This window comes from Colobus angolensis, unplaced genomic scaffold (genome assembly GCF_000951035.1).
Source record: "Colobus angolensis palliatus isolate OR3802 unplaced genomic scaffold, Cang.pa_1.0 Scaffold243, whole genome shotgun sequence".
Classification (NCBI taxonomy): domain Eukaryota; kingdom Metazoa; phylum Chordata; class Mammalia; order Primates; family Cercopithecidae; genus Colobus; species Colobus angolensis.
The window spans coordinates 418,504-434,703 of record NW_012115633.1 but is presented as its reverse complement, the minus strand read 5'-3'; the positions used below and the strand labels follow the sequence as shown (position 1 = coordinate 434,703).

General features: G+C 34.7%; 1 protein-coding gene across 2 annotated transcripts in view; it reads left to right on the top strand.

The window, feature by feature from the left end:
• Window positions 1-16,200, top strand: part of SNTG1 (syntrophin, gamma 1) — an 893,287-nt gene that overhangs the window by 645,678 nt on the left and 231,409 nt on the right. For both annotated transcript variants that reach the window (XM_011945675.1, XM_011945673.1), the window contains one exon: window positions 2,576-2,705. In XM_011945675.1, coding sequence (XP_011801065.1) covers window positions 2,576-2,705 — 130 coding nt within the window. The remainder of the gene's footprint in view (window positions 1-2,575; window positions 2,706-16,200) is intronic.

Here is a 16,200-nt window from a genome sequence, read left to right as displayed (position 1 = left end):
AGTATACTTTTCATTCAAGGAAGACTAAATTTGTATTTTAAATGAATAAACCTACTTTGAAATTGAGCAACATTTGAAGATACTTTTTACTACCAGAAGAGTTACCAAGAATCTTTAGAAAACTGTATAAATGGACAGTGGAAAAATAAACCTGAACAAAAAACTTCAGACTAACTCTTCAGTGATGTAATTTGTGTGTGTGTGTGTGTGTGTGTGTATATATATATACAACTAAGACTAAGACACATAATTTTGTCTGGGTATCCATAAGGTTACTGTTAATGCTGTAAAAGTTTAATGTCTCACAATGCTAAATTAATGGATAATGGAGTCTATTGATTCCATAATAAATATTAACTCTTATTGTTTATCTAGAATTACATTTTCTAAAAGCTACAAATAAAAACAAAAGCACTGCAGTTTTTCCCTAGTGCTTGATGAGACAATAATTCTATGTGGGTACATTTTCTTTTAACACTGAAATATTGCAATCAAGACCATATTGATGGATTATTCAGGGAAATATTATACATAGAACTTCATCCATATATTAAAGTATTTAGATCCACCAATTATTCACAAAATACTTGTTAAATCTGTACAGTAAATTTGTCTCACTTTAGATGAAATTGAGGCACAAGTAAGTGAGCTAGTTTACTAATAACCTTCTTTACTTAGTAATAGAGGCCCCAGATAACTGTAATTTTTATGATCAACTTATTCTATCAGTGGTCACATGTAATCAAATAAACTGTTCAAGTGTTTCACTTATGTTCATAAAAGAGTTTCCATATTTGAAAAGTTGAAACAGAATGTAAAAATTGATATGTATTAACTTACAAGTCTAGTTTCATAAAAGATCAGCCCCTCAATTATTCTATGTAGGGACTATGTAGCATCCATAATTACATAGATTGAAGATTTGATCTAAGTGTACTGACTTTTATTAGCTAAAAATATCTAGCTGCTATTATTCATTTAAAGCAGAAAAGACAAATATGATCAAGATATGCTTTAATTTATGGTACATGAAGCAATGGTTACAACCAGTGAGAGGAAAGAAATATGTATTACTAAACTCCAATTATTTCTCATTTTCTATGGATGGTTAAACTTCTGTCTGAATACTTTAAACATCTTACTTGCTGTTAAACATCAGAATGAAGGCTGAAAATATCATGTGAAATTATAACATTATTTTCATTCAATGTGTACACTATCACAAAATCAAACTTTATTTCAAAGAGATGGACAATAGTTATACTTCTGAAATTCTTTTAATGTATTTTTAAAAGAAAACAAAAACATATATCTGAGCACAACCCTGTTTTCATTATAAAGTGCTGTGCCCAAAATATGAGAACCAGTTTCTCTAAAAATATTGACAATTTGAACCCTCAGAGTCGTGGATGCCCAAGGCCTTACCATGTGCCCAGTTCTGAGACAGGAAGGTAGAGTGGCATAGACCTAGCAGGATACCTAAGCCAGACATGCTCTATCGGATTTTCTTTGTTTGGGGATAAAACTCAAGTTTTATATCCACAAATGTCTAGTAGAAGAGCCAGGAAAGGTGTTTGTTTGGAGAAAACATATAAATTTATACATTTTACATAGTATTTTGAATACTGAATTGCAGAAGTTTTCTATTCATAATTGACTGGAATTGAAATATAGTTTGTGTATCATGTTGCACAATGAAGTAATTCTTAAGCATGAGACTTTGGCTGGCTTCCATCTATTTTGGGATTTTATATATTCCTGTCCATTAAGTTTATACCTAAATATTAAAATATCTGGAAGTAAGGAAGTCACTGAAACTATAGGGCACACTTTTAAATTCAATAGCACTTTTGTGAACAATTTTAAAAAGCATAATTTTATTGTCTATGACAACAAAAACAAAAGTCAATAATACACTTTCAGAATGCTTAGACTGATTATAACATTTTAAGAAAACAGTTTAATGTTAATGAAATTTGCAGCATCCATGCAAATGGAGAGCATGATCATTTAGATCTGGAAAGGAGGTATGAATCTCTTGTTCCAAATCATCTTTGAGAAGATGAACAGACTGAGAATGAGGGTGGAGAACAGTGGACAAAGTGCTGCCACTCATGTTATCAAGTGACTTTTTAATGTCACGCTGAATGTTTTATTGCCTGTGTTTGTGATCTTTCTAAGTCAGAAAATGCATTGACAAATGTTAAGAGGAGACAAAGGTAGCCTAAATAATAAGTAAACTATGCATAATATTATAGCAAACTGGGAAAAGAATGCATCTAAAATTTCTTAGCTTCTCTTTCATTTACATATTGAATGTTTTAGAAGTCAAAGTTTCTCCATAGTTACCTGAATCTAAAGATGCTTCCTACTAAATCGAAATTGTATGTCATTTGGGTCTATCTTCAGTGTTTCATTTAAAACAGAGATGTTTATAAAGTCAGGTAACCAAATATGAATTTGGAGGCTGATATTTATATTGTTTGAAAGATAAGCTTTTCAACAGATACTAGTATGAGTTTCAAATAGATCAATGACAGTATGTTTTGATCTGATTTGTTCTGAACATCTGCAGGCAGAATGCCTTTCAAGTCATTGCTGTGGATGGGGTCTGCAGTGGGATTATTCAGTGCCTCTCTGCTGAAGACTGCGTTGACTGGCTACAAGCAATAGCAACTAATATTTCAAATCTCACAAAGCACAATGTAAGTGACGATTCAAGGAATACCTAGCCAGGGTTTATCAGGCTTTATAAAATCCTTCAATTATATATGTAACTTCACATCAATTGTTTAATGTTCTTCTCAGAATGAGACATTCATTATGAAAGCTATTTTGGAATACTTATTGAAAGAAGATTGAGAGTTCTAGCCCAATTTATGGTTCAATAATTCGCATAGATTTCCATTAATAAGCATCATAAATCCCTACATTACTTAAGAAAATGAAAACAAGTAGTTAGCATATAATCACTAAATATATTTATGTAAAATCATCCTAGACTAATATAATACTGGAATTCAAGACAGCATTATTGGTTTACCTTTAGTGATCTTAGAATTAGTTAGAAAGGTTTGAAGAATAGTAGGCTAGGACGAAAGAGTTAGCATAGAGACTGAAGGAAACAGTCAGAAGAGTCAGAAGATTGCTGTTATCTCACGTTAGGTAGAGCCTGGTCTGTGTTATTAGAAATGGCTTCTCTGCATTTTCTCTCTTTCCACTACAACCGTTTCTTCCTTCCACATTCCTGTGTCTCTTTATTGTAGCTATCGTCGCATTATTTTAACTCTTTAATAACCTAAACAATTTTTTCTCCCTATTATTAATACTTCTATGAGAAATATAGTCTAACAAAATATACAAAACCATAAATCTTACCTTACTGAATATCAATCTAGGTATCATTAATAATAATTGTTTTAGAAAAAGTACTTGTCATCATCCATACCCTTGTGTTAATTCTCTCCTCAGTCCACAATTGTTCATGCCATGTTGAGGCATTTCAGAAGTCCTAAGGGAGATCGGGAGTCTAATATACAAATGGTGAAGCAGAAATACATAACTCTGTCACCAGCATGTGAACACACAAAATTGTTCTTATGTAAATGACCCTTCAGATACAAGTATCCTTACACAGAGTAGACTTTGCTTTGAAACATAAGAAGGGATTGTGGCGACTATACCTTTCTAAAACGACAGGAGGACCACTAGCCAATAAAGGCAACTGTCTTGTTTCCAGTCTATGGCTATTTCAAACAATGCCATCATAATGGCCATGCATACGGTGATGGGATGCTCTGGGAATAGGGTTGGCAGTCATAGGATATGTGCATGGTCAGTTTTATCATGCCATGCTAAGTGTTTTCCAATTGGCTGTGTAGTTTACTCCTCACTCTTGGTGGATGATATGTCTCTTTCTATAGATAATTTTCAAAACTCTGGGTCACCCTGCCTTTTGAATTTTTGGTTATTTGATACATGTGGAAATGCGCTTCCAGTGTGAATAAGAACAGATTTTCTTTTTTTCTTTTTGGTGACTCCAGGATAGGTGCAAATATGCAAAGCCTTACCCAGGGTCATCCCTCAACAAGGAGGCTAGACATGGGTGTGCCTAGCTTGGGCAAGAGTGAGCACTCACTCCCAGCCCGCCCTTGCTAATCCAGTGTTGTCACCATATTAGAGTTGAGGCTGCACAAGAGGGCATAGGTTTCAGAATGACTGAAAAACAAAGAAAAAAAAATGGAAAAGAAATGCAGTGTTTCTCTAGGGACTGTCTCCTCTCCTTCGACAGACTTACATGGATATTTCTAGAGTTAAAAACAGAAAAATACCGCATGAGGCTAGGGAATTTATTACAGAAATGATTAGTTTCTTAAAAACAAGTTATGAACTTATATTTGTGAGACAAATGTTTTTGAAAGAACACAATGTTAAACTTTAAATCCAAAGGTTTTTTTTTTTCTTTACCTAGATCCAAATTTGCATTGACCTAAAATCTTGGGAATACTGTCATGTTGTATTTCTTCAAATAGTCTATTCAGTTAGAATGCTGTGCTTCAGCTGACAAGCATTTGAAAAGTCAATGCTTTAGTTAAAAGCAACAGCAACAACAAAACAGTGAAGATGCAAATGTCTCTACCCTCTGTAAGCCTAAGGAGGGACAAGCCACAATTTACTGCTTGCTTGTCATCCTTGTACTAAGTGCTCACCATCTTACTTAGGAAAGCAAATGATTCCCCTATACTATTGTTTTAACTGTTGGGAGATCCGTATGTTTGTTGAATATTAAAAGTTATGTATTTCTTCTTTCACCTCCTGTTTCTATATTCTAATTACATGTTCTTTTGTTCTTGTAATCAGTTTCCATTCAAAAGCATTAGGTTACAATGTACTCTGATATGGAAAGTACTACATAAATGTTGAAAAGTTATTAGGCATAGCAATAAAAAATGTGAAACTCACATTGACTTTGGAGAAGGCACAATGCATTGATGAAACAATATGGTTGATTAACATAAAGAAATAAATTAGGCAGAAAGAGTAGCTAGGAGAACTTTTGATTAGGATAGTTAGATATCAGTTCTACTTCTCTTACTTTTTTTTAATTCTAAAGATATACTGGAAATAATACCTTATGGAAAGATGTAGAACTTTTTCTTTATTTGCCAGTATTCTGAGAGTATAGACTTGTGTAAGTCTGACTTGAATAGTTTGTTAATAATAGGTGCAGGAATAAAAATATTGTGATAAAATATTTAAAGAAATTCCACTCAAGAGATTATCAGGCATAAAATAAAACTGAAAAAAGGATTAAAATGCATATAAAACAATAAGTTTGACAGTTTAAAAATTGTGCTATTGAAATAAGACATACATATGTATATAAACTTTTTAATAATGAATCACGTTTTGTTGTAAACTAGTTGGAGAACAGACAGGGGAAGGATAAAAGAGAGCAAAAACAAAAAACAAAAAACAACCTGTGTTAGAATAATTAGATCAATGTACTGATCATTTTCTTTTCTCTTTGCTCACTAGTTTCTAAAAGTAACCTCATGAGACTGGGATTTGCATACCCAGTTTTTAAAAATTCTATATAATTATAGTTGCTATCTGAAAAAATCCTTCTTCCAGAAATAATTGATCATAATGGTTAAAAAATACCAAGACACACACTGACAATGTAAAATTGTATTTTATCATTATTCAGAGTGGCTCCAAAGTATTTGCAATAGTTGTTAATATTTGATATTTAGTGAATGATGTCTAGTAGAAAGAGGGTGAAGGCTTTAGGGACTTGTCTTAAGCTGTATTGGCACAGGTTTCAACTCATTTTATTCAAATTCTATGCTTTCACATTGGAAAGCAAAGCATGGCAGAGGCTATGCTGTTGTGGGGTGGGTGGGGTTCAGTTCATTTCTTAACCGGCTCTCAAATAATGAGCATTTGCTATTATTTTAGATGAGAATTCACTCCCAGTATCTATTATTTTAGGTAAAGTGGACTTGAGTAGATTCTAAAACATAAAATTTATAAATTGTAAGAAAGATTAATTGATTCCAATTAATAATTTACCAATTTTTTTATTCATTATTTCACCAGCTATAGGAACAAGTATTAGCAGAAAGCTATCAATTTTTATTTCCATGATTACTTCATATTAAATAATTGAAGACTTTAAAATATGCAATGTTGTAATAGGGTGAAGTTTTTGGGAAGCTTGGAAATAAGTAAATATATTTGGCATAATATATAAGGGATATGAATCATCAGACTTTGATGGGTAGGTTAGTAAGATGCTCCCCCATGATTTTCACTTCCTGATATTTATACCCTTATGGGATCACCTTCAATGTCCGTTGGTTGCATAGTGAGCTCTGAAGCAGACACTTCCCTTACAAGACTTCAGATGAGATAGCAGATGACCCTTGAGAGCCTTTTGAGAAATCCAGTACATGCTAACCCACACTAATCACATGCTGAGGGCTCAGCGCACGCCAGTCACCTCAGGGATCAACACACAAAGATGTACCAACCAGAGGCCCATGCCAGCTGTTCCCTACCCTGCACTCCATCTCACACCACACAAGCACAGGCTTTACAGACAAGTTATTTACTTCTTATTATAACCTTGGACCCTTTCTGCCCTGGAAAGTGAGGATGGGCAAGAAGGCTGGGCCCAGCATGTACCACCACTTCTTTGAGGACCGATCTCTCCCACAGCATCAGGTCAGTGGGGGCAGGGGTAGAGGCTAGAGAGTAGGGGAGAAAGTCAAAAACAAAAAACAAAAACAAAAACAAAACAGGGGATGAAGACCCAGCTATGCCACATGTGGACTCTTGACATATAGAGATTATAGGATAATAAATATTTGGTTAAAGTCACAAAGTTTTGGGATATTCTGTTACACAGCAATAGGGAACTGTATTAGTTTCCTAAAATTCCAAACTTTCGTAAAACAATTTCAAAGCAAATTACCACAAACTTGGTTACTTAAAACAACAGAAATTCATTTTCTCACAATTCTATGGCCCATTTGTCTGAAATCAGAGGCCAGCAGGATACATCCCTCTGGACTCTATAGTAGAGAAGCCTTGTTTCTCCCAGTCTCTGGTGGCTGCCAGCATTCCCTGGCTCACAGCCACATCACGCAGACCTGTGCTTCTGTGGTTACATTGTTTCTTTCTCTGTGTGTCACTTATGAGAACACTTGTCATTGGTCCCAGGGCCCACTCACATATTCCAGCCTGACTTCAAGATCTTTAACTGAAGTAGATCTGCAAGGATCCTTTATCCAGTTCTAGGTTTTTGATGTGGATATTTTGGGAGGAGCATTTTTGGCCTACCACAAGAACTATCCGGCAGGTGAACAACATGATTAGATTTACGCAGTTCTGTCTGATTTTTGTGCAGTGTCTATGGTAGCAGTTCAGTTTCAAAGCCTTTGCTTTGCCATTTGGGTGTTCCATACATGCATTGCTTGGGGTGGACCCAGAGCTTCTTGCAGTTCACACATAAAACTGGGATATCGCTTCTTTCCCTTCCCTCCTAGGTGGGAGTTCCCCACTCTCACTGGATCCCAGCATCACTCTCTTTGGTCTTCTGTCCAGAAATCCAAGACTTTTCTCAGAGTTTAGTTTCCCGTACTGATGCACATTTCCTCATGACTGGAGAAAACAGCATGAGAAAAGGAGAGAAGAAGAATGGGGATCCCTCATGCCACAGAAACTAATCTTTCCAGATCCTTTAGATTGAGGGTGGATTTTCCCTCCAGGTTTCCAACTGGCCCAGCTGCCCCAGTCTCCATGGCAGCAGCTGCATGGCCAGCGGGCCTTAGAGTCAGCTCAGGAGCCAAAACAAAGGAACAGTTACAGAGATGTCTTCCACAGCTGCTGGCTCACAGGGGCCTCTTCCCAGGTCTCTGATCAGTAGGATATGCTCTCTCAGAGCTTTTGTTTGTTGTTCATGACTTAATTTGTCTTGACTTCAAGTCCATGCTGGGAAATAAAGGAAGCGAGAAAAAGAAAGGGAAAACAAACTAAAAACAGGAAATTCCTGGTTGCCTTATTAGTCATTATTCAATTTTTACTTCTTTCTACAAAGCTCTTGCTATTATTTATTATACAATATTCTCAGATAGTTGTCTTTTGCATTTTACTAGCGTATTGAGGTATGATCGGTGGGAGAGATGGCTGCAGCAGTTTTATTCCTTCTTGGCTCTAACTGGAAGCAATAGATACTTTTAATAGAAAATAAAATGTAAGAAACAAAACGACTACATGATATTTGTAGAGTATTGGAAGAAAATAACTGCTACCTGAGTTTGTTGTACCTTGGAAATATTTTTTAGAAGTCCTGATAAAATAAATTTATTTTCAGACAAATATAAAAATAAAGAAAATTCAACAAAACAAAGATTTACTAAAAGACATATTCAAGGTACTTTTAATTTTTTTGTATTTTTTATTTATTCAACAAATATTTATTGAATACTTGACTATGATGGGTCAGATTCTGTGTTCTATTTTTTTATTTCTGTTGTTTTCAACTTTTATTTTAGAAACAGGAAGTTCATGTGTAGGTTTGTTACAAAGGTGTATTTTGTGATGCTGAGATTTAGAGTATAACTGAAGCCATCAACCAGGTAGTGAGCAAAGTAAAGGGTGCTATTTCAGGCAAAGAAAAATCATGCCAGATAGAGGCTTGGCGATGTGAGAAGGAGTAAATAGTACAGGAGAAAATAAATATGTAGATGAATCTAGATGAACATTGTTTGTATTAACATGGCAAACTTCCTTGTGGTGTTTAGATAAATTAACAGAATTATAATATATTACAAAAGCAATATCAAAAATATCCACAAAGCAAATGTAATTAATACTAAACTTTGTTATGTCAAAATGAATTGTTTGTTTCTTAGAGGAAGCCCTAACTAAATTGCCAGAATGTGTATCTTCTAAATTAACAAAGGAATAAGTGAAAAAATAATGCTAATATGTACTAAAAGAAGTTCACAAAAAAATAAAAACAGAAAGCAAACTAGAGTAGGTTGAACAAATAGTAAGCATACAGTAAGATATCCGAATATAAGATATATTTTTTACAAGAGGATGTCTACAAATATTGGAAGATTGAAGGTGAAAATTTAGAAAAATACAGTGCACCTGAAAAAAGAAGCAACTTGGAAAGGATTCCCTATTTAATAAATGGTTCTGGGAGAACTGGCTATCCATTTCTGGAAACTGGAACTTCCTTACCCCTTATACAAAAATTAACTCAAGATAGATTAAAGACTTAAATGCCAAACCCAAACTAAAATCCCTAAAAGAAAATCTAGGCAATACTTTTCCAGACATAGACATGGGCAAAAATTTCATGACAAAAACGCCAGAAGCAATTGCAACAAAAGCAAAAATTGACAAATGGAATCTAATTAAAATAAAGAGTTTCTGCATGGCAAAAGAAACTATCTTCAATGTGAACAGACTACATCACATCCACAATGTGAACCTACAACAACAATGTAGGTTGTCTAACCGACAGAATGGGAGAAATCTTTTGCTGTCTATCCATCTGACAAAGGCCTAATATCCAGAGCCTACAAGTAACTTAAACAAATTTACAAGAAAAAACAATTAAAAAGTGAGCAAAGGACATGAACAGTATCTTCATAAAATCAGATATTCATGCAGTCAACAAATATGAATAAAAAATACTCAACATCACTGATCATTAGAGAAATGCAAATCAAAACAACAATGGGGTACCATCTCAGGCCAGTTAGAATGGTGATTATTGAAAAGTCAAGAAGCAACAGATGCTGGCAAAGTGGCAGAGAAAAAGGAATGCATCTATACTGTTGGTGGGAATATAAATTAGTTCAACTATTGTGGAAGACAGTGTGGTAATTCCTTAAAGCTCTAGAAGCAGAAATACCATTTGATCCAGCAATCCCATTACTGGCTATGTATCCAAAGGAATATAACTCATTCTATTATGAAGACACATGCATGTGTATGTTCATTGCAGCACTATTTATGATAGCAAAGACATTGAATCAACCCAAATGCCCATCAATAGTAGATTAAATAAAGAAAACTTGGTACATATATACCACGGAATGCCATACAGTCATAAAAAGGAATGAGACCATGTCCTTTGCAGGGACGTGGATGGAGCTGGAAGCTGTTATCCTCTGCAAACTAACACGGGAACAGAAAATCAAACACCACGTGTTCTTACTTATAAGCAGGAACTGTATGATAAGAACACATGGACACATGAGGGGTACAACACACGCTGGGGCTAGTTGTCGTTGAGGGGAGGGAGAGCATCAAGAAGAACAGCTAATGGGTGTGGGGCTTAATACATGTGTGAGGGGTTGATTGGGGCAGCAAACCACCATGGCACATATTTACCTGTGTAACAAAGCTGCACATCCTACACATGTTCCCCAGAACTTAAAATAAAATGTGACAAAATAAAGAAGGAAAACAAATAAATAAATAAATTGACATAATTTGAATATTTCTCTAAACGTTTAATAACTAAATGGATTTGAAGTTTTACATTGAGATTATGACATTTTATGTAATGCTTCCACATAAGTTAATGATTTGGTTTTTTCTGTGTCCCCACCCAAATCTGGTGTGACATGATTGGATCATAGGAGTGGTTTCCCCCATGCTGTTCTCATGATAGTGAGTGAGTTCTCATGAGGGCTGATGGTTTTAAATATGTGTGGCAGTTTCCCTTTGCTCTCTCTCCTGCCGCCTTGTGAAGAAGGTGCTTGCTTCTCCTTTGCCTTCCACCATGATTGTAAGTTTCCTGAGGCCTCCCCAACCAGCCAAAACTATGAGTCAATTAAGCCTTTTTCCTTTATAAATTACCCAGTGTCAAGTATTTCTTTATAGCAGTGTGAAAACAGACTAATACAGTTAATTTACAAATTAAATAAATGTGTTTTAAAAACCAGAAAGAAAGAAAAAATACAGTGCAAACCACAAAAAAAAGGTTTGTAGCTTCGTTAATATTAGGCAAAGCAAACTTCACAGCAAATATGTTACTAAATATAGATATGGTCACTTTGTAATAATAAAAAAGTTTAATGCACTAGGAAACAAATGCAAACATAATATCACATGGACTTAAATATATCTAGATGAAATTGAAAATGTAGACTGATGAGAAAGTAAAAATCAGAAAATCTCAGAACTAGAGACACAAAATGGTTAAGACCTGGCTATGAAGAAATTGAAAGTAAAATAATAGATTATGGAATCAGAAGAAGAAAATAAAATTCATGCTCAGCCTTTATTTTAGCCTATAGGAAGTCATTATCACATTATCAAGCAGACATTTCCCAATGAACTATTCATTCAGTTCTAGGTGTCTAGAATGTCTTCCCAGCCTGAGCTGGAGATCAGAACTCACTTTAATTATCTCTCTTCTATAACCTTTCAGCTTTCCTCACTGTCATTCCTTAGGATCAAAATAGTCCTGCAAAGATTCTAGCCATCCAATATCCATCTCATATACATCCTTTAAATGCTACCTGACCAAAAAAAGATAACTGTGCAAACATTTTAAAGACTGCCAAAATTTTCTAATTTATAAGTTACAATGTGTAACTGGAAAGCAATTTGAAAAATGTTATTTTCTCAATAATTCAAAACTGACATTTTATCTTTGTTTCATCTTATAAGATTTAACTCTACCCATCTGTGGTAGGAGGAATAATGCCCACACAAAGATGTCTATGTCCTAACTCCCAGAACCTGTGAAAATTCCATGTCACATGGCAATGGAGGATTAAGGTTACAAATACCATTAATATTGCTAATCACCTGGCCTTAAAATAGGGAGATTAACCTAGATTATCCAAGCGGGTCTAGTGTGATTCTCTAACAGTGGAAGAAGTAAGAGTGAGAGAACAAGATACAGCAGTGAAAGAGGAACTGAATCCAGTGTTTCTGTCTCTGAAGATGGAGAAGGGAACACAATTCAAAGAAAGCAGCTGTCCAATAGCAGTGAAAGGCTGCGCTTCTACTCTAGATCCTCCAGAAAGCAGCACAGCCCTGCCAACACCTCAATTTTTATCCTGTTTGATTCATTTAGGACTTACGACCTACAGAATAGTATGAAAATATATAAATTTGTGGGTTTTTCTTAAACCACCTTAGTTTGTAGGAATTTGATATGACAATAATAGAAACTAATACAACATATCTTTATTCAGTTGCATGTTTTCACTTGGCTTACAGTTTAATTTGAAAATCATGCCTTTAACTCATGTCACACGTAGCTTTTTTCAGAATAACTGTAAAATATACTTGCATATGTTAGAAAACAACCTAACATTTACATTATTAATTATTCCCAGTGCAAATCAGCCTATAGAGTTCCTATATACTTAATTTTTAACCAACTGACATCACCAGATAAACAATGATCAGAATTGTTGCATTCACGCAGTCTGAGCAAGGACTGTCTTTGGAATTGGGAAGCAGTGTTGGCTCTCAGTGCCTGGATAAGCATGGCTAGAAGCTTTCAAATGTCACTGGAAACCAGGAGGGAGAAACCACACAACAAGAGAATAAGGAACTGCTGTCCCTGTGGAGCAGGCGTGACTGTTGAATTGTCAGGCAGTCACAACTGAGAAAGAAAGACAGCGACAGATCCCTGAGAGTGTCCTGTGAAGATGGGCCCTAGGAAGTGCTGGCTGGCTCAGGTCACACACTAACTACTGACTGTATCCTTGTATTTCCAGTACTTAACACAGCCCATACAGAACAAATAGGAAGTGAATGAATGAGTCTCTTATCAATCAACAGTTGTTTGAAGGAAACATTGCTGAGAATGTAAAGAAAAATGAAGACAGAAGAGAGAAAAACACATTTAGCTGCAGTAAACACTGCAAGAAGAGATTCACATGTATTACTCCTTAAATTCTTACATCTTTCAAGGGGCCACTGTGCTTTAGAGTAGGGAAAAGTTGCTGCCATCGTGAGGAAACAGAGGTGCTGTCCATGGTAGATGTTCCCTGTGTTTCTGGGTATACTTCCTTTTGTCCATCATAAATCTCTATCTCTCATAATGAAGTGTCTGATAGACAAATTTTTAAAATAAATTTTCTTTCTATAACTCACTGAATCACTTTCTACATGACAAGTATAGGAAATACAGTGTAGCAGAGCAATTGGAAATCAATGCACTTTAAAGAATATATATCTAGTTGCAAATCAAGACAAATAGTTTTGAACACATGTATCATGTACAACAACTTGGAGTCTCCTAAGAATACATTGACTTGTGGTTTCCTAAAACCTTCTTACTGGAAGGGATCAGGAGATTATCTAGCCCCATTTCCTGCCCAGTTAGAAATCTCTCCTGAAAAGATTCTTTCAGACAGTTCTCTGCTGGAAATCTTTAAATGACATAGAAAGTCATTGCTTCACCATATAGCAATTAAATTTTTGACAACTTAATATTAGGAAATACTTTTAATGAACAAAAATATCTCTCTCATAACTTTCATCCATTTGTACTAATTCTGCTTTGAGAAAGACACATAATAATTCAACTTTCACTTGGCAGTTCCTCCAACGTACAAAGACAAGTGTCATATGTTGCAGTCTTTTTTTTTTTTTTTAAATAGAATTATCACTGGTTCCTTTCTACTTCTCTCTGACATGTCATCTGAGACTTTCCCTGTCCTAATCGTTGTCTCTGGATATAGAAGCTCTTTAGAATAGGTAGAGTAATAATATATTTAACTTTTTATTATTGTCATTGTCATGAACTCAAATATTTTTAAGATTCATTGCCAGGCGCGGTGGCTCCGGCCTGTAATCTCAGCACTTTGGGAGGCCGAGGTGGGCAGATCACGAGATCAGGAGATCGAGACCATCCTGGCTAATACAGTGAAACCCTGTCTATACTAAACGGTCAAAGAATTAGCCAGGCATGGTGGTAGGCACCTGTAGTCCTAGCTGCTTGGGAGGCTGAGACAGGAGAATGGTGTGAACCCAGGAGGCAGAGTTTGCAGTGAGCCGAGATCTCACCACCACTGCACTCCAGCCTGGGCGACAGAGTGAGACTCCATCTCAAAAAAAAAAAAAAATTCATTACATTCATTATGGTTTGATGTGTATTTACTGATTTCATATGATCAATATATAAGCATATATAGCAAACACTCAATTACTTTATATTTTATTATAATGATCAATGAAAGCTCATATTTTCACATATTTTCACCATGATGTACTAATATTGTACATCATGGTGGCAATAGTGAATACAATCCCAATTTCGAATAGGTATTTTACATTTAGCTGGCTGCACAAATTACTAAATTCTCAAAGTGATGCAAGACAACCCCCCATATTAAACTATTTACACAAAAACTTAGCTTCTTAGTTTTTTACTTTTCAAATATTGAGATTTTAGTGGTGTTGCCTTCTTTCTTAGGTTACAATGATATTTAGAATATTTTATAGAAGTTTAAATACCACGATCTGTAAGTTTTTTTAAAGGTTAGTAATCCATTAAACACTAACAGAAAGCTAATATTTGCCTTATATCTTTGAAAATAATGTCATACAATGAGAACTTCAAATGCAATATTGTGGATGTTACAATCTCCAATAAAATATGCTATTATTAAAAATGTCTATTATTTCTTAATCTTGTTTATTAATGGGTATAGCGATCTTCTTCCAGTGTTAAGAAGGGAAAGTGGAAAATATACAACTTTGGAGTGGACAAACCTAACAAACACAGTTAATAATGTTAACAAACGAAGTTAATCATATGTATCCTTGATATGATGTGATAAAAATGGCACTTTGCCTCTGTGATGTTTGCCCCCAAATCCATAATCCTAGTCTCATCATGGAAAGACAGTGGACAATCCCAACGGATGAGCAGTCTACAAAATACCTGACCAGCACTCCTCAAGACTGATGATGTCTTCAAAAATAAGGAAAATTTGAAGCGGTATAACCTAGAGATGCCTAAGGAGACCTGTTGACTAAATGTGTATCAGTCCAGATGGGATCCAGGAATAGAAAAAAAAAAAAAAAAGTTTGGTAAAACCTTTGGAAATCTGAAAAGAGTATGGACTTTGGTTAATGCTAGTGTATTCATATCATTGTATTGTTAATCATAATAGATGTGTCATAGTTATGAAATATAAAATGCCAATAATGGGGCAACTAGCTATGTGGTATATGGCAACTCTGTTCTATAATTGTATTTTTTTTTTTGTAAATCCAAAACCATCCTGATATTAAAAAGTTTACTTAAACATATTCATATATATGTATAATTAAGTTAATCCCAGATATTAACAAACTTGTGAGATGATTATCAGCTTCTTGATGTATTCATCCATCTATTTATTCCATAAACATTTTGTGAGAGTTTACTGTGTCAATTTGTTAGGGAGCAGGACTGTACTATTGAGCGAAAAATGTTTAGTCTCTGCCTTCATGGAGCCAAGAGCCTAGTTGGGAAGGGAGACATTAATAAAATTAGCACATAAACAAATGTGAAATAGCAACATTCATAGATAATATGAAGAAGAGGTTGAGTCTCTAGCTACTCAAGATAGCTTCCCTAAAGTTTATATATAAATAATGAGTAAGAATAAAATAGGAGAATTGGTGGGAAAAGATATTTTATGCAGAGGTAATAAATTCAGGAGCAAAAAGTAAATAGATACATTCATAGCAATGGATATTAATTTTTTGGAAATTTTCACTTGTCTAGGGTAAAATGAAAATGTTTATATTAATATAAGTGAATTTTTCATAAGACTGTATTTTTTAAGGACAGATCTTTAATTTTATATATAGTCTTCTTATATTTATGGAGTTAAATGTCCATTCTCTTATCAAATGATAGTAATCACAGAAAAATTTTGTTTTTTCTGGTATCCTTGTTTAATAAAATAAGAGGCTGTTACCCCAATGTCATTACTATTGAAAGGTTTAATACTCCAACAAATACACTCCTCAAAATAATTGACCTGGAATCTTGGCAGATAGGGCAAGTCTGGATATAGTCCCAAAGCAACTGAAAGTTTTGAGATTAAAACCAAGTCACTGAATACCGGGACTGGAAGAAAATGAGGTTGTTATTAGCAGAATGCTAATCATGACAAATGGATCAAATTTTGGAAAATCGCAGAAACC